The sequence below is a fragment of the Macaca mulatta genome, chromosome X (genome assembly GCF_049350105.2).
Source record: "Macaca mulatta isolate MMU2019108-1 chromosome X, T2T-MMU8v2.0, whole genome shotgun sequence".
Classification (NCBI taxonomy): Eukaryota; Metazoa; Chordata; class Mammalia; order Primates; family Cercopithecidae; genus Macaca; species Macaca mulatta.
The window spans coordinates 2940748-2956606 of record NC_133426.1 but is presented as its reverse complement, the minus strand read 5'-3'; the positions used below and the strand labels follow the sequence as shown (position 1 = coordinate 2956606).

The 15859-nt window shown below is 42.3% G+C and overlaps 1 protein-coding gene across 1 annotated transcript in view; it reads left to right on the top strand.

Annotated features, from left to right (window-relative positions):
• Window positions 1-15859, top strand: part of MXRA5 (matrix remodeling associated 5) — a 34388-nt gene that overhangs the window by 843 nt on the left and 17686 nt on the right. The window contains exon 2 of the mRNA XM_001086428.5: window positions 2498-2713. Coding sequence (XP_001086428.4) covers window positions 2498-2713 — 216 coding nt within the window. The remainder of the gene's footprint in view (window positions 1-2497; window positions 2714-15859) is intronic.

Genomic DNA, 15859 nt, shown 5'->3' with positions numbered 1-15859 from the left:
TAACTAAAGATCAGTTAGGGAGGAGAGCCGGATCTTGAAGGAGGATGCACTGAATAGGTCTAATTAAGCCCAGACATCCCATGCCTCCTTTCCTCCCTCTCCCCAACGCGCTCCCCATCCCTCGCTCTCTCTGGAGACCTTCAACCCGGCCATCCCGCGTTTCTGGGAAGCTGCCAACGGAATTCCTAAGTGAAGCCCACTCTGCTCTTGCAATCGGTGGGGGAAAGGGCACTTGAGGAGCCTCTTTCCAAGTTGCTCAGGCTGTGGCTACTTCAAGTCTCCTCTCCCTTTTCTCTTCCCCCACTCCTTCCCCGCCTCTTTCCTCCTACCCTTACCCAGGCTTTCCCTGGAAAGGGGACAACCCAACGCCTAGAGTGAGCTGAGCCATGCAAAAAAACCGGGACAGTCATCACGCAGATAGAAGGGGTTTGATGTCCGAGTCCCGGGTGGCGGGGACTCGCAGGGCCACCCCAGCCGCATTCCGGGAAAGCGCGTAATTCACCCCGCAGCCAGCTCGACGCGACTCAGCGGACTCTGGAAGCTGGCCAGGGGCTCAGGGCTGCCCGCCCGGCCACTCCAGGTTGTCCGCCCCGGGCCAAAAAGAAAGTAGACGGCCTCACGCCCCCACCCCTGCTTCCCGACGGGATTCGCAGACCGTCTCTGGCGGCCTAACTGGCGCGTGGCCGCTTTCTCCCCGGCGGAGAGACCCGACCCCGCGTCCCTGGGATTAGGGTTGTCTGGGGGCGAGTTTCCTGGGTCTCCCGAGAGGTTGGTGCCGGGGAGGGGGCGGAGGGAGGCCGGACAGGGAGTTGGGGCTGAAGAGTCCTCTGGAACGCCCGGGCCAAGTCCGCCCGCCGGCACAGGACGCTGGGGACTGGCGCGGCTGCCCTTGGAACCAGCCCACCGCCGAGGTCAGGCGCGCAGGCAGGGGCGGGGAAAGCCCGGGCTCTGGCGAGAGAGGAAACTCCGAGGACTTTTGCAGAGCTGCAGGAGCCGGTTTGTTCCAGCGCTCAGAGGCGGAGCCCGGAGTTGTTTTTTTGCAAAGCTACCTGTGTGCAATCAGTTCTTTATGGGCAGCTGAAGGGAGACGCGCCCCCGGGCTTAAGAGGATAACCTTTTCTAGGCCACTTAAAGGCAGGGAAAGCTGCAGGTTTGGGATGCTCCTCTCTTATAGGAAGGGTTTTAGATTTTTATTTTTATTTTTCGAGACGGAGTTTCGCTCTTGTTGCCCAGGCTGGGGTGCAATGGCTCGATCTCGGTTCACCGTAACCTTCGCCTCCCGGCTTCAAGCGAATCTCCTGCCTCAGCTTCCCGGGCAGCTGAGATTTCAGGCATGCGCCACCACGCCCGGCTGATTTTGTTTTGTTTGTTTGTATTATTTTTTTAGTAGAGACGGGGTTTCTTCATGTTGGTCAGACTGGTCTCGAACGCCCGACCTCAGGTGATCCGCCCGCCTTGGCCTCCGAAAGTGCTGAATGACAGACGTGAGCCACTAAGCCTGGCCTGGATTTTAGAATTTTTAATCAGCAGTTCGCGCTCGTTCAGAACCCGGGCGAATGGGCAGGCGCGTGTTTGTTGTGTATCCCTATTTACTTTCCATGTGTGCCACTATTTTTAAGTGAACGCCATTTAAGAGATGACAAAAGGTTAGATGACATAGGCATTGCCAGGGCACGAAGAAAATGATCACCGCCATTCTAAATGAAGTAGCTGATGCAATCTAGCATTTACCCGAGCTTTTCCATTTTTTAGTGACTCCATTTTTTTTTCTGTTTGCCTGAATATATTTCATAAGCAGTCCCTTCCTGTTTATTGAATGATCAGAGGTTCCCCCAAACTTCCTCCCCAATTAACAGCAACTCTAAATCATCACAAAAACTCGCTGGCTTTTCCAAGAAAAATAAATAAATAAATAAATAAAATAAAATAAAGATAGTAAATAAACCCAGAAATAACAGGATGAATATCCTCCTAGCAAATACCTCTTTAAGCTCTTCAAGAAGCTAGAATTAAAGGTTTGAGAAATATCATTAAAGGAAAGAATACGAATACACTTTTCTTGGGATGTTTTAAATTCAAATATATGCAATATATAATAGCTCAGTCGTTGTTGGAGGCAGAAACATAATATTTTATTGTTTCTTTTATTATAGAAACATAAATATAAACCTCTCTTTTTCTTGTTTCTCTCTCTCGCTCTCTCCTCTCTCTATTTCATACCCACAATTACAGAGTGCAAGATAGATTTCCAAATCATAGTATCCAAGCCAAGAATCAGGACTATATTCTATAGTCATGATTAAAGTGAATGGTGAAAAGTTTAGAAAAAAACATGTTTCATCCTTCTCAATTCCCATGGTTTAAGCATCACTACAACACATCGTGTGAAGTCCTGGGAAGCTTGAAACCCTGATGCACAATTCAAATTTAAAAATTGCCCACAGGAAATCGGTGCTACCTGTGAATAAGCGCATCTCTTTTCCTTGTTCTACCTCAGGTATCCGAGAATCAGGCACCCCGACAAGATGCCCAAGCGCGCGCACTGGGGGGCCCTCTCCGTGGTGCTGATCCTGCTTTGGGGCCATCCGCGAATGGCGCTGGCCTGCCCGCATCCTTGTGCCTGCTACGTCCCCAGCGAGGTCCACTGCACGTTCCGATCCCTGGCTTCCGTGCCTGCTGGCATTGCTAAACACGTGGAAAGAATCAATTTGGGGTTTGTACCACCTTCTTCCCGAACCATTCCACTGTTAGTGCGTGCGTCTTGATCTGGTTTTGCATGTTTGTATGTGCATTTACTTAACTTCATATGTGCATTTCCTCTGTGTAGCTCTGTCGAGAATTATGGAGCTGCAGATGGGCAGAATAGAGAGGAAACCTTTTAGTTATGCTAAACGCAGCTTTTTCGATGATTATCTGAATATATCCATCAGCTGCCACTGCTGTGAGGTCTATCAACGAGCAGCATGAACAACTTTAGAGTTTGTTGAAAAATTCCCTTGATACCATTTCTTTAATACATTGTTAAGGTGAATGAATGAGACACACACTTAAACATATGAAGATGATTTAAACAGACTTCAGCAACGATTTAAGAATAATAAAAATAAGTAGAACATCTGTGCCATTTTATAAGTCATGTAGATGATAGAATTGTGACTTTGAGGCAGTAAAAGAATTCCTGCAGATTTTGGCTATTAAAAATATCAACATCTTTTTTAAAACATATTTTGATGTGGGGTGCCAGGTAAAATTTTAATGTATTGGTTTCATTTTATACACACGAATGTTTCGTGGACCTAACTGTTAGTCGCTATGATCTACAGGTACTCAACTGCAATTTTAATAGTCAACAATCATTTGGAGTTCTTCAACAAAATGTATTAGCTACTTTCTAGCGTCTATCCCCAGAACAACCGATTAAATTAGTGTTTGAGAAATATCCACCATGGAGATGTTTTAATAAAAATAAAATGGTCAGATTTGAGCCAATGCAAAATAACTGTAAATGTACCTGGACATCTTATAGAACAAAGTTAAAAAAAAAAAAAAACTCTCCTCTATTGACAGTGGTAGAAGAAGAGAATGAAACATTGACATAATAAGATGGAAATTTCTCTATTGACAGTGGTAGAGTCAGAATGAAACATTGAGGGAGTAAAATGGAAACTTCCCTATTGACAGTGGTAGAACAAGAGAACAAAATGTTAAGGGAATAAGATAATAATTTCCCTAACCCATGGCAACAGACGATTAAATAGGTTTCTCAATGAAATGCTGTTAGACTCTAGGAGTTGACCATCTGAACATCCAACCACAACGATGATAGCTCATTGGGGAAAACAGCCTGGCGTTGCCAGAGGAGGGAATAGTAACATGTAAGCCAGTTTCCCTTTTCACAATCTTGTAATTTATCAGGACACATTTCTTGTGTAATGGAAGTAAGAAAAAGGGAAGAGGTGCTAAAGCCCATTTGATTTATTTATTTATTTATTTATTTATTTAACTTTAAGTTCCAAGATACATGTGCAGAGTGTACAGGTTTGTTACACAGGTATATGTGTGCCCTGGTGGTTTGCTGCACCTATTGACCCATCCTCTATGTTCCCTCCCTTCACCCCCCACCCCCCAGCAGGCCCCAGTGTGTGTTGTTCCCCTCCCTGTGCCCATGTGTTCTCAGTGTTCAACTCCCATTTATGAGTGAGAACATGCAGCATTTGGTTTTCTCTTCCCCTTGTTAGTTTGCTGAGGATGATGGCTTACAGCTTCATCTACATCCCTGGAAAGGACAAGATTTCCTTCCTTTTTATGGCTGCATAGTATTCCATGGTGTCTATGTACCACATTTTCTTTATCCAGTCTATCATTGGTGGGCATTTGTGTTGGTTCCATGTCTGCTAAAGCCTGTTTGAATCCTGGGGGATGGCGCATGTGATATTTGCAGAACAGAAAGTGGAGCTTTAACTGTAACTTCTTTTTCTTCCGCCCTTGGGGTGCAAAATGGCTCTGTCTAGGAATTGTTTTTTATACATGAACCATTTTAACACATGGTCCCACTTGCTGGGATTAGCCACCTCGTCTCTCAAATCCGGCACCTTGGCAGGTCCCATGCTGGGGGCACCATCAGCCGGGACTTGGTGGAACCCTCTAAAAAGCATGGGGCTGATGCAGAAATATATATATATATTAAGGTACTTCCTGCACAGCAGGTTTGTGTGTTTGTGTTGGGTGTTGGGAAGGGGGCTATCAGGCTGGAAATGAGGGTGGGGACAGTCCCTGCATGCACCCTCCCCAAAGAGGTGATTTGTTTAATGGCTTGAGACTCATAGCACCAATAAGACTATTACCTCTGAAGTTGTTTGCATCTCATTTACAGTTTCTGGGATGCTTTTCTTCCCATTCATTTTTAAACTGAAGTACTTTGTGAGAGCAAAACATAACTAACCTCTAAATCACAACACCGTTTCTGATGGTTTCATTTTAAACAACTCACAATAAAGATTGACTTTAACATGGGAATAAAACAGACAAACCAACATGTTAATGTTTCTTTTTCCTATTGATGCCAGTAATATCTAGAGACAGTTTTCTGTAATATTAAAAAGAAAAGAAAAATATAAAAAACCCTAGAGAATCACTTCACTGTATCAACATCTATTACCTCCATCTAGTTTAATTTGTAACATGAATTAATATACTACTTGAAAAAATCACTAATAATATCATAGTAGCATTGTTTTAGAAAAATCCACCTCAAATTAGGGAATGAGTCTGGCATCTTGCATCTTTTTGGGGAAAAAACTGAAGCAAGAGCAATGTCTAACAGATAAAACTCGGAGACTGATCTGTGTTTTAGCAGTCTGGAGAAAATATAAGACTCTCAAGGAATAAGGAATTGTTGGCCAAGTGTTCATGAATCCTTCTATTCCCACACAGCTGTTTTTAGGGTTCTTTGTCAGCATTGCTGTTTCCTGCTTGGACAAACTAAAAGCATTTCTGAAAATTGCTTTCCAAATATTTTTTCCAGGAGCCAACAATATAGCATCCACTTAGAGATGGATTTACAGACTCTTAAATATTTTTTTTCTCTTGATTAAAAGACTGGTTTTGATGATGCCTTTCTGCAGCTTTGACAAGGGCCATACTTGCCTATTTTATTTTAAGTTCTGCCTTGTGATATTAACCGGAACCTTTGACATAATTTTGCAAATATTGTCTGCCATAAACATTTCACAGAATTGGTTATACATTCAGTGATTGCCAATCAATAGTGATGAAGGTAGTCTGGAATGTAAGCCAAAGGGCTAATGAGCCACCGAACTGCACTTCATGCAGGGTCATCCCAGTCTCCAGTTAGATTCTGTTCCCTGAGTGTGGTGCTCATTTCCCAGACTCTCTGCTGATTTTTAGAAGGATGCAAAAAGGGGACATGTATACCCTCGGGTTCTGAAAGGGGGTACTCAGGTGATTCCCCAGGCTTCTGTCTATTCCAGAATATCTACCCCATTCTCACGTCTGGCATCCTTGGCATCTGCATCTACAAGCTCTCTAATGCCCCTTAAAAACAAGCAGGGGGGCCCGGCGCGGTGGCTCACACCTGTAATCCCAGCACTTTGGGGGGCCAAGGAGGGCGGATCACGAGGTCAAGAGATCGAGACCATCCTGGGTAACACGGTGAAACCCCGTCTCTACTAAAAAATACAAAAAATTAGCTGGGCATGGTGGCGGGCGCCTGTAGTACCAGCTATTCCGGAGGCTGAGGCAGGAGAATGGCGTGAACCCGGGAGGTGGAGCTTGCAGTGAGCCGAGATCGCGCCACTGCACTCCAGCCTGAGCGACAGAGCGAGACTCCGTCTCAAACAAAACAAACAACAACAACAACAACAAACAAGCAGGGGGAAGATGACAGGGTCAGACAGGTTTACTGAGCTGATGTGGAGCCCGTTCCAGACTTTGGGTGCCTTCCCGAACAGGGGGATTTATTCAGATGTGAAGGGAAATGAACCAGTATTGATCCTTTGTTCCTATCTTCCCTTCTTCTCCACCTTGATAGTTGTCATCAAATTTCTCAGGTTAAATTTGACATTCAGCTATCCATGGCTTTAGTATGAGCCATTATGTTTTTCTCAATATCTCTCTCTCTCTCTCTCTCTCTCTCTCTCTATTATCTATCATTTGCCTATTACCTGTCTACCTACCTATCATCTGTCTCTATCATCAATCAACCAATCTATTTCTCTACCTATATCTATATCTATCTATCTATCTGTCATGCATCTGCCTCTCACCTATCTACCTACCTATGATCTATCTCTATCATCAGTCAATCTATCTCTCTACATACCTATCATCTATCTATCTATCTATTGATCTATGTATCATCTGTCTGCCTATCACCTACTTATCATGTATCTCTGTCATCTATCTATTGATGTACTTATTCTATCTATCCATCTATCTATCTGTCTATCTATCATCTATTAATCTACCTATCTATTCTCTATCATCAATTTATCAATAATCTGTCTACCTACCTATCATCTCTATCAATCAATCTATCTCTGTCTATCATGTATTCTATTTATCTATCTATCTATCTACCTACCTATCATCTATCACGTGTCTATCATCTATGTACCTGTCATCTATCTCTATCATCTATCAATCTGTCTGCCCATATATTATCTATGTATCTATGTACTTATCTATCATCTGTCTGCCTATCTACCTATCTATCTGTCATCTGTCTGCCTATCTATCTATCTATTATCTATCTATTGTATCTATCATCTGTCTGCCTGCCTATCTATCTATCTATCTATCTATCTATCTATCTATCTATGTATCTATCTATCATCTATCTATGACAGTAGTTAGCAACAATGGATGAGTTTGCCCCTGGAGAACATTTGGCAACATCTGGAGACCTTTTTGATGACCACAACTATGGAAGGAAAACATATCACACCCTTGAAGTAAAATGTGCTGAGGAACATCCAGCTGCTTCTGACCCACTTCAGAGACTGAGCCTCAGAACCCTATCTCCTCTCTCTGAAGATCTGCCTCCTTCTTCTGGGCTCTGTTCAGGTGATATTATTTACTCCCGGAGCTCTATTCCATTGGTCGGTTGGCCAGTCTTGCCTGAACGTGTATCTTGGGTCTCCATCTTGGTCTTGAGCCCTATTATCCCCTTAGATTCTTACAAAATTCTCAAACATCCCATGGCAAATACAGCTTTGAATTCTTTCCCCAACACCTGTCTCTTCCAGCCTTTGCTGTCCAGCAAATGGTAGAATCCACCCACTTGCTCCCCTCCAAGCAGAAGTCCTTCCCCCAAGTTTGTCCTCATTCTCACTCCCACCACTCAGCAATGCCTGCTGGCTCTTCCTCTAAGTACATTTGGAAATGTTCTGTGTGCCTTCATGTTTACTGCCACACCTGGTCATGAATCCAACATCCCTCAATATCTCTGCAGGAGTCACCACATTTCTGCCTCCTTCTCTTGCCCAGCTCTGACACGTTCTCCAGGTAGTGGCCAACATTGCTGTTTTAACACATACTTCAGTTCATGTCACTCCCTTACTTAAACCCTCCAATCACTCCCTTTTGCACTTGGTGTGAAGAAAACATAGTCCTTCCCATGTTTTCTCAGCTCTTAGTTAACCTGGTCCCTGACATTCTCACCTACTCATCTGATACCATTATTTCCCCTGCTTGCTGTATCTAGTGAAATGTCAGCATCCAAGAAATGGAAAAGGATTTTGATGCTGACATCAGTTCCCCTCTGTGTGTTCAAAATTCCAGATGGATTACTAAATCTAGAATCCTAAATAACAATAAAGAAAGCACATCTGCCCAAAGATTATCTATGATTAGAGCAGGGTTTCTTCACCTCAGCATAACTGACATTTGGTGCACTATTACCATTTTGGATAGGATCATTACTTTATGTGGTTGTCCTGTGCATTGTAAGACTTTGAGCAGCTTCCCTGACCTTCACCCGTTAGATGCCAGTAGCACCCCCTTCCGTAGTTGTGATCACCAAAAATGTCTACACATGATGACAAACGTTCCCTAGAAGCAAATTTACCCCTGTTTGAGAACTACTGCCATAGATAGAAAATAGACAGACAGACAGACAGATAGATGATAGAATGATAGAGTGATAGATTGATAGATAGGATGATAGACTGATAGATGACAGAGATAGATGATAGGTAGGTTGTTGATAGATAGATAATAGGATAATAGATAGATGATAGATATGATAGAATGATAGCTAGATAAGATGATAGACTGATAGACTGATAGATGATAGAGATAGATGAAAGCTAGGTATGTTGATAGGTAAGTGATTGGATGACAGATAGAATAGCTATACATATATAGAAAGATGATACATAGATGATAGATGTCTTGGATGGATAGATAATAGATGATAGATAGATGTGATGGATACATAGATATTAGATAGATAGATGCCATGAATGGAACAATAATAGATGATAGATAAATAGATAGATATATGTGACGGATGAATAGACATATGATAGATGCATAGAGAGATAATAGATGATAGGATAATAGGTAGATGATAGAATAATAGCTAGATAGGATGATAGACTGATAGATGATAGGGATAGATGAAAAGTAGGTATGTTGGTAGGTAGATGATATGATGATAGATAGATGGAATAGATAGAGATACATAGATAGATGATAGATAGGTGGATAGATAGATACAGAGATACATAGATACATAGATAGATGCGATGGATAGATAATAGATGATAGATGTGATGGATGATAGATACATGATTGATAGATAGAAAGATGGATGTGATGGATGGATAGATAATAGAAGATAAATAGATATGATGGATGAATAGATATATAATTGATATACAAATGATAATAGATAGATGCTTGATAGATGATAGGATGATGATAGATGGACTGATAGAGAGATAGAGAGGATTATAGATAGATTGATAGATGATAGGTAGGTAGGTAGATAGATAGATAGATAGATAGATAGATAGATAGATAGATACAGACAGAGAGACAGATAGACAAATTTGCACATGCTAAGGTAAGGTTACCAAATTTCTGCAATCTTGATGTTTAGGACTCAATCAATCTGGGTTGTAGGGGCCATCATGTGCACTACAGGATGTTGAGCAGCATCTCTATAGAGAACAAATCAATGGCTGTGCCATAAAGCGGGCAAGTTTGGTGAGTCTAAGGAACAGAAAGATGGCCAATAACTCTGAACTTTATGGCAAACAGCAAAAACCAGAGAGCTAACTAATTGTCCACTATGGAATATTCTTCTAAAATGATGAGGCCATGCCCAAGTGGACCAAGAATGAATCACTGGAAATAGAAGGAGGCATCTTGGAGCTGAGAGTTAAGAAAGTGAATGAACTATAAGTCAACCCATAATGGAGTGAAACACTGAGGCAGCACCCAAACCAAGTTCCTAATCAGGGTCAACAAACCAAACAGTGGGCTTTTGTATAAAGCAATGAAAATCTCTGGGTGTCTTCCTCCATTGGGAATGCCTTGCCCCAAGAGAGGTGTACACGGTCACATCCCTTTGTTTCTTAAGCCCTATTTCAAATCTCAGCTCCCCAGAGAGCACTGCCCTAGACATTGGCCCACCAAACCCCTTCTACTCTCCTTCCTGTGCTTTAATTATTTTCTTATGAAATTTACAACTACCGGAAATGATCTTTTTCATTATTTTTACCCTTCTAGTCATCCTTCTTGCTAAGAGAGCTGAGCCCTTGCCTATTTGGTTGACCCACCCAGAATAGTAAGTTGCAGACACACAAAGCTCAAATTATAGCTGTGATTGCGTTGCAGAATGATTCCATGCATGTAGAATCTCTAGCAGACATTGTTTCATATTGAGGGAAGTTCAAACAGCATCTGCCTTATTTTTCCTTTTATTTCTCCATCTCTAAAAGCATTAAAGCTTGTTTTCAGAGCCCACTATATCCTGAAGGCACATACAAAGCTGACCTGTACAATGTTTTTGCAATTTTTTAAAGTAAAATTCAAATGATATGGCATTCACCCTTGTAGACTCTACAACTCAGTGCCATTTAGTACATTCAAACTATTGTGTACTCATCATCTCTATCTCGTTCAAAACATTTTCACCACCCCGAAAGGAGACCTCATATCCATTAAGCAGTCATTCTCTACTCCGTCTCCTCCTCCAGCCTTTGGGAACCACTGCTTTGTTTTCTGTCTCTATGAATTTGACTATTCTGAACATTTCATATACACGGAATCATACAATAGATCAGCGGTCCCCAGCGTTTTTGGCACCAGGGACCAGTTTCATGGAAGACAATTTTTCCACAGACAGGGTTGGGGAGGGGGTGGTTTTGGGATGACTCAAGTGCATTACATTTTTGTGCACTTTATTTCTATTATTATTACATTGTAATATACAATGAAATAATTCTACAATTCACCATAATGTAGAATCAGTGGGAGCCCTGAGCTTATTTTCCTTCAACTAGACAGTTCCCTCTGGGGGTGACAGGAGACAGTGACAGATCATCAGACATTAGATTCTCATAAGGAGTGCGCAACCTAGATCCCTCGCATGCGCTGTTCAGAATAGGATTTGTGCTTCTCTGAGAATCTAATGCCGTCGCTGATCTGACAGGAGATGGAGCTCAGGCAGTAATGCCAGCAACGGGGAATGGCTGTAAATACAGATGAAGCTTTGCTGGCTCACCCACTGCTCACCTCCTGCTGTGCAGCCTGGTTCCTAACCGGTCCGGTACTGCTCTGTGGCCCGGGGTTCGAGGACCACTGCAACAGGTGACCTGTAACGGCTTCTTTCAGTGAACAACAGGTTTCAAGGGTCACCCACATGGTAGCCTGTGTCAGAGCTTCATTCCTCTTTGTAGTGTGCATCTTGAGCAATGAATATTGCCACTGCATAGTGATTTTGCAGAAAGTCAATTTAAAGAGTGAATGAGAAAATGTGTCAGGTAGACTTCTACTCTGTAGTCGGTGACTCTGAAACGTACATTTAGACTCTCTTTGCTTCTCACTCACGTGCATTGCATTTTTCCTCATAGTTGGTATTTCAGTCAAACAAAAACCTGTGAACAATTCTGAGGATGCCATCGGCAAACCCATCCTGTAAGACTTTCTTGGCCCCCGCTTGTGTGCTGGATCATTTTTGCTTGTGTCTAAATAAGAAGAAATAAGGTCTTCTTTTAAAAATAAAAATGGCGGCCGGGTGAGGTGGCTCATGCCTGTAACTCCAGCACTTTTGGAGGCTGAGGCAGGCAGATCACCTGAGGTCAGGAGTTTGAGACCAGCCTGGCCAACATGGTGAAACCATGTGTCTACTAAAAATACAAAATTAGCCAGGGGTGGAGGCACACGCCTGTAGTCCCAGCTACTCGGGAGGCTGAGGCCAGAGAACTGCTTGAACCCGGGAGGCAGAGGTTGTAGTGAGCCGAGATGGCACCACTGCACTTCAGCCTGGGTGACAGAGGGAGACTCCATCTCAAATGAATAAATAAATAAAATAAAACAAAAATAATAAAAAATAAAAAATGGCAACTTAGTATGGTCATTATGCATGATTGGCACTTCATTTACCCACAAGATGGGAACAAAAAAGCCCTGCAAACACAGCAACAGCAACAATAATGTCCCATTATAGAGGAAGGGAGACTCATAGAAGACACTGAATACATCCAAGAATACACAGTCACTATGGTAAAATACAGGTATCTTGAGACCAAAGCTTCACCTTGCATTCAGAGACTGAGGCGGGAGAGGCTATCAATATCTACTTGACACTTTATTTTATTTAGTGAGTTGAAACATATGTAATCAGGCTGCAAAGTTCCTTGAAACATAACATGGCAAAGAATGAATTAGAAATGTATCAGGTAGATTTCTACTCTGGAGTCAGCTGAAATCAGGTCTGAAATTGGTCACTTGAGTGTCTCTGAGAAGAATCATTGAATGGACGTGTTTACGAATAGTATGATTCCTGTATGATTTTTACATTATTCATATTATATATAAATTTTTGAACATCTGAATATGTTTTCATTGAATGTCTTTATTCATATAATATATTGCTCATTATTCCCCTGCCTAACTACATTTTAGTTGCCATTTTTAACTCACAGATTTTTATCATGTCTCTTTTTGTGTCTTGCTTGGCTGTGACTTTCCCTTTGATCTCCCTGGTGTCAGCTTTGTTGTACCTATTCCCTCCAGAAACTCTTTAGCAGCCCTTGACACAGAGCAATGTCTGAGTGGCTGCAGACATTATGTCCTTTAACCCACACATGGCTCTCTGAGAAAAGAATCCTCAGCAACATTACTAATGAAGAATTTGAGCTTCCAAAAAGCTTGGTAACTTCTCTGGGATAACCAGCAGGCAACGTGAAGTGTGCCTGACCTCAAAACATGAGGCCTGGCCAGGTGTGGTGGCTGACACCTGTAATCCCAGCACTTTGGGAGACTGAGGCGGGTAGATCACTTGAGCTCAGAAGTTCAAGACCAGCTCGGGCAACATGGTGAAACCCCATCTCTACTAAAAATACAAAAATTAGCCAGGTGTGGTGGTGTGTGCTTGTAGTCCCAGCTATTCAGAAGGCTGAAGTGGGAGGATGGCTTGAGCCCAGGACACAGAGGTTGCAGTGAGCCGAGACTGTGCCACCACACTCTGGCCTGGACACCAGAGCCAGACCCTGTCTTGAGAGAGAGCGAGAGAGCAGGAGAGAGTTTTCTATGCTTCTATCTCAGCTCTACACACTGGGACCCCCATTCCCCACGCAGCTTGCAGGAGTCAACACCTTCCTTCCCCTTTATTACACTCCGCAGGAAACTGCTGAGCTCATGATTGGAAAAATGCACCTCTTTCTTCTCTTACGTGGAATTTTACCCACTAAGGAGGTTCATGGTCCTTAACATGAAATAAAACTTCATGCCCTTGAATTTCACTTATCTCTGCAGCATTATATTTCGGGGAGTTTTGTACCATGATTCCATACATTTGAATTCACTAAATAAAATACAACGTCAAGTTGATATTGACAGCTTCTCCTGCTTCAGTTAACAGTGTCTGAACGCAGGTTGAAGCTTTGGTCTCACGATGCCTGGATTTCACTCTCACTGACTGTATTCTTGAATGCATTCAATGTCTTCTGGGAGTCTCCTCTTCAGTAATGGGGACATTATTGTTGTTACTGTGTTTGTTTGTGGAATATTTAAGTTCCCATCTTGTTTTAATAAGACCAAAATACCACTAGGTAGTAGCAAAAAAACTTTGGAATGGAACATTGCATGGTTTTACCTCCCTTTTTTCCTATTCCTTGAAAAATTTTGGAAAGTTTCTTTTTTTCTTTCTTTCTCACTTTTTTTTTTTTTGAGATGGGGTTTTGCTCTGTTTCCCAGGCTGGAGTGCAGTGGCACAATCACAGCTCTCTGCAGCCTCGACCTCCTAGGTTCAAGTGGTCTTCTCTGCTTAGCCTCACCAGTAGCCGAGACCACAGGCATGCACCATCACACCCAACTCATTTTTGTATTTTTTGTAGAGATTAGGTCTCACTATGATGCCCAGGCTTGAACTCCTGGACTCAAGTGATCCTCTTACCTCAGCTTCCCAAAGTGCTGGGATTATAGGCATGAGCCGCCATGCCCAGCCTGGAAACTTTCTTGAATCTCAGTTTCTGCTGTGGAAAATTAGCCTGCTTCATGGGGTTTAGGTGATAAAGGGCAAAAAGCAATACAAAGAGGACAAGACTCACTTCCAGCTAAGTTTCCCACCTTCTATGGAATCCAAAGCATGTTCATAAGGTACACAAATAGCTATGAGCCCAATTCTTTTAATATTTTACCTCTCAGCAGTGTTAAATAAAGCAGAGCTTAGCTGACAACACACTGGAGTAATGCACTAAAAAGAAGAGTGGAAATGTCATCTAATGAAGAAGAGAGAACCACTATATATGATTGTTCATTGACTACATGAGTCAAAATGATGAACAGGAAATAGGATCATCTTCTACTATATTTTCCTCATGCGCCATATTGAATCTATACATTATTTCAATAAGATGGGATGCATTTCATTCCATCTGATGTTTTCTTTGCATAAATTGTTCTTAAAGAGAAGAATGCAATTATGAAAGGAGGTCTTTGAAAAGTTTGATGCAATCAAGGTGAATGGTTTTTGAAAATAGAGTTTATAAATTTCCTGCACTCAAAAATTTGTAGCTGAAAGGAGCTTCCTAAGGCTGGGTCTTAGGGGAGTCACAGCTAACCTGGTGTTTCTGTTGACTTTGGAATTGTAGTCCAGGTTTGGGCACATATGAGTATGAGAAAGTTGGACCATGCTAGCCTCTGCTGCATTTAGCTATGAGCTATTCACTTATGTTCTCTGCTAATTGATTTCCTTTTATTTAAGTGACAAGGAGAAGCAATGGATGATATCAGGCTAGATGTGTTATATCTCAGCAGAAACAGTGATTTATGGTAACAGCATGCAGGCTTCTCTATTCGTTTTTCAAATTGCTTATGCAGGGATCAAGTTTAAGCATTGTTGTATGCTATTACCAATATGGCAATGAGACATTTCTGAATTCGTCAAGAAAGCATCTTGACAATTATATACACAACAACAAAAAGCCAAACATTTCAAACAAAAAGAACTCCTCTTGAGGACAGGTTACAGGAATAAACAAAACAAAAAAAGAAACCTAGCATGTCTACAAGTAACTTTGATCATCCGTCAGACATGGCAACCTGTCCATGGGAAATAAGAGTGCCGGTGTCTGTGGTCAACGTTTCTATTTGGCCCTTAGCATGAAGCTCTCTCCTTTCTTGCCATATGCAAAGCAAATTCCAATGCTGTGGATTTTCCCGTCCCTGCTAGCCACGTGTCCCTTCTTATTACTGTCACTTCAGCACAGAGTTTCCAAGAAAGAGACATGTGGAACAGCCTCATGTTGAATTCTAAATCCTACTGATGGACACCAAATAGCCTCCTGATCACATTAGCATATTCCAAGTCGAAGTTCTCCGTGAATGTTCCTTAACAGAACGAAGACAAATAAATATGTGTCACTTTTTTCTTGACCCCAGAGATAGGGACACAAAGGGATAAACATCTTTCGGAATGGCACCCCTATAACCTCAGAATCACTATTTCATGACCAGGTGCAGTGACCAGGCGCATGTTTGTAATCCCAGCACTTTGGGAGCCCAGGCAGGAGGATCACATGAGGCCAGGAGTTCCAGACCAGGCTGGGCACATATCAAGACCCTGTTTCTACAAAAATAAAAAATAAAAAATTAGCCAGGGATA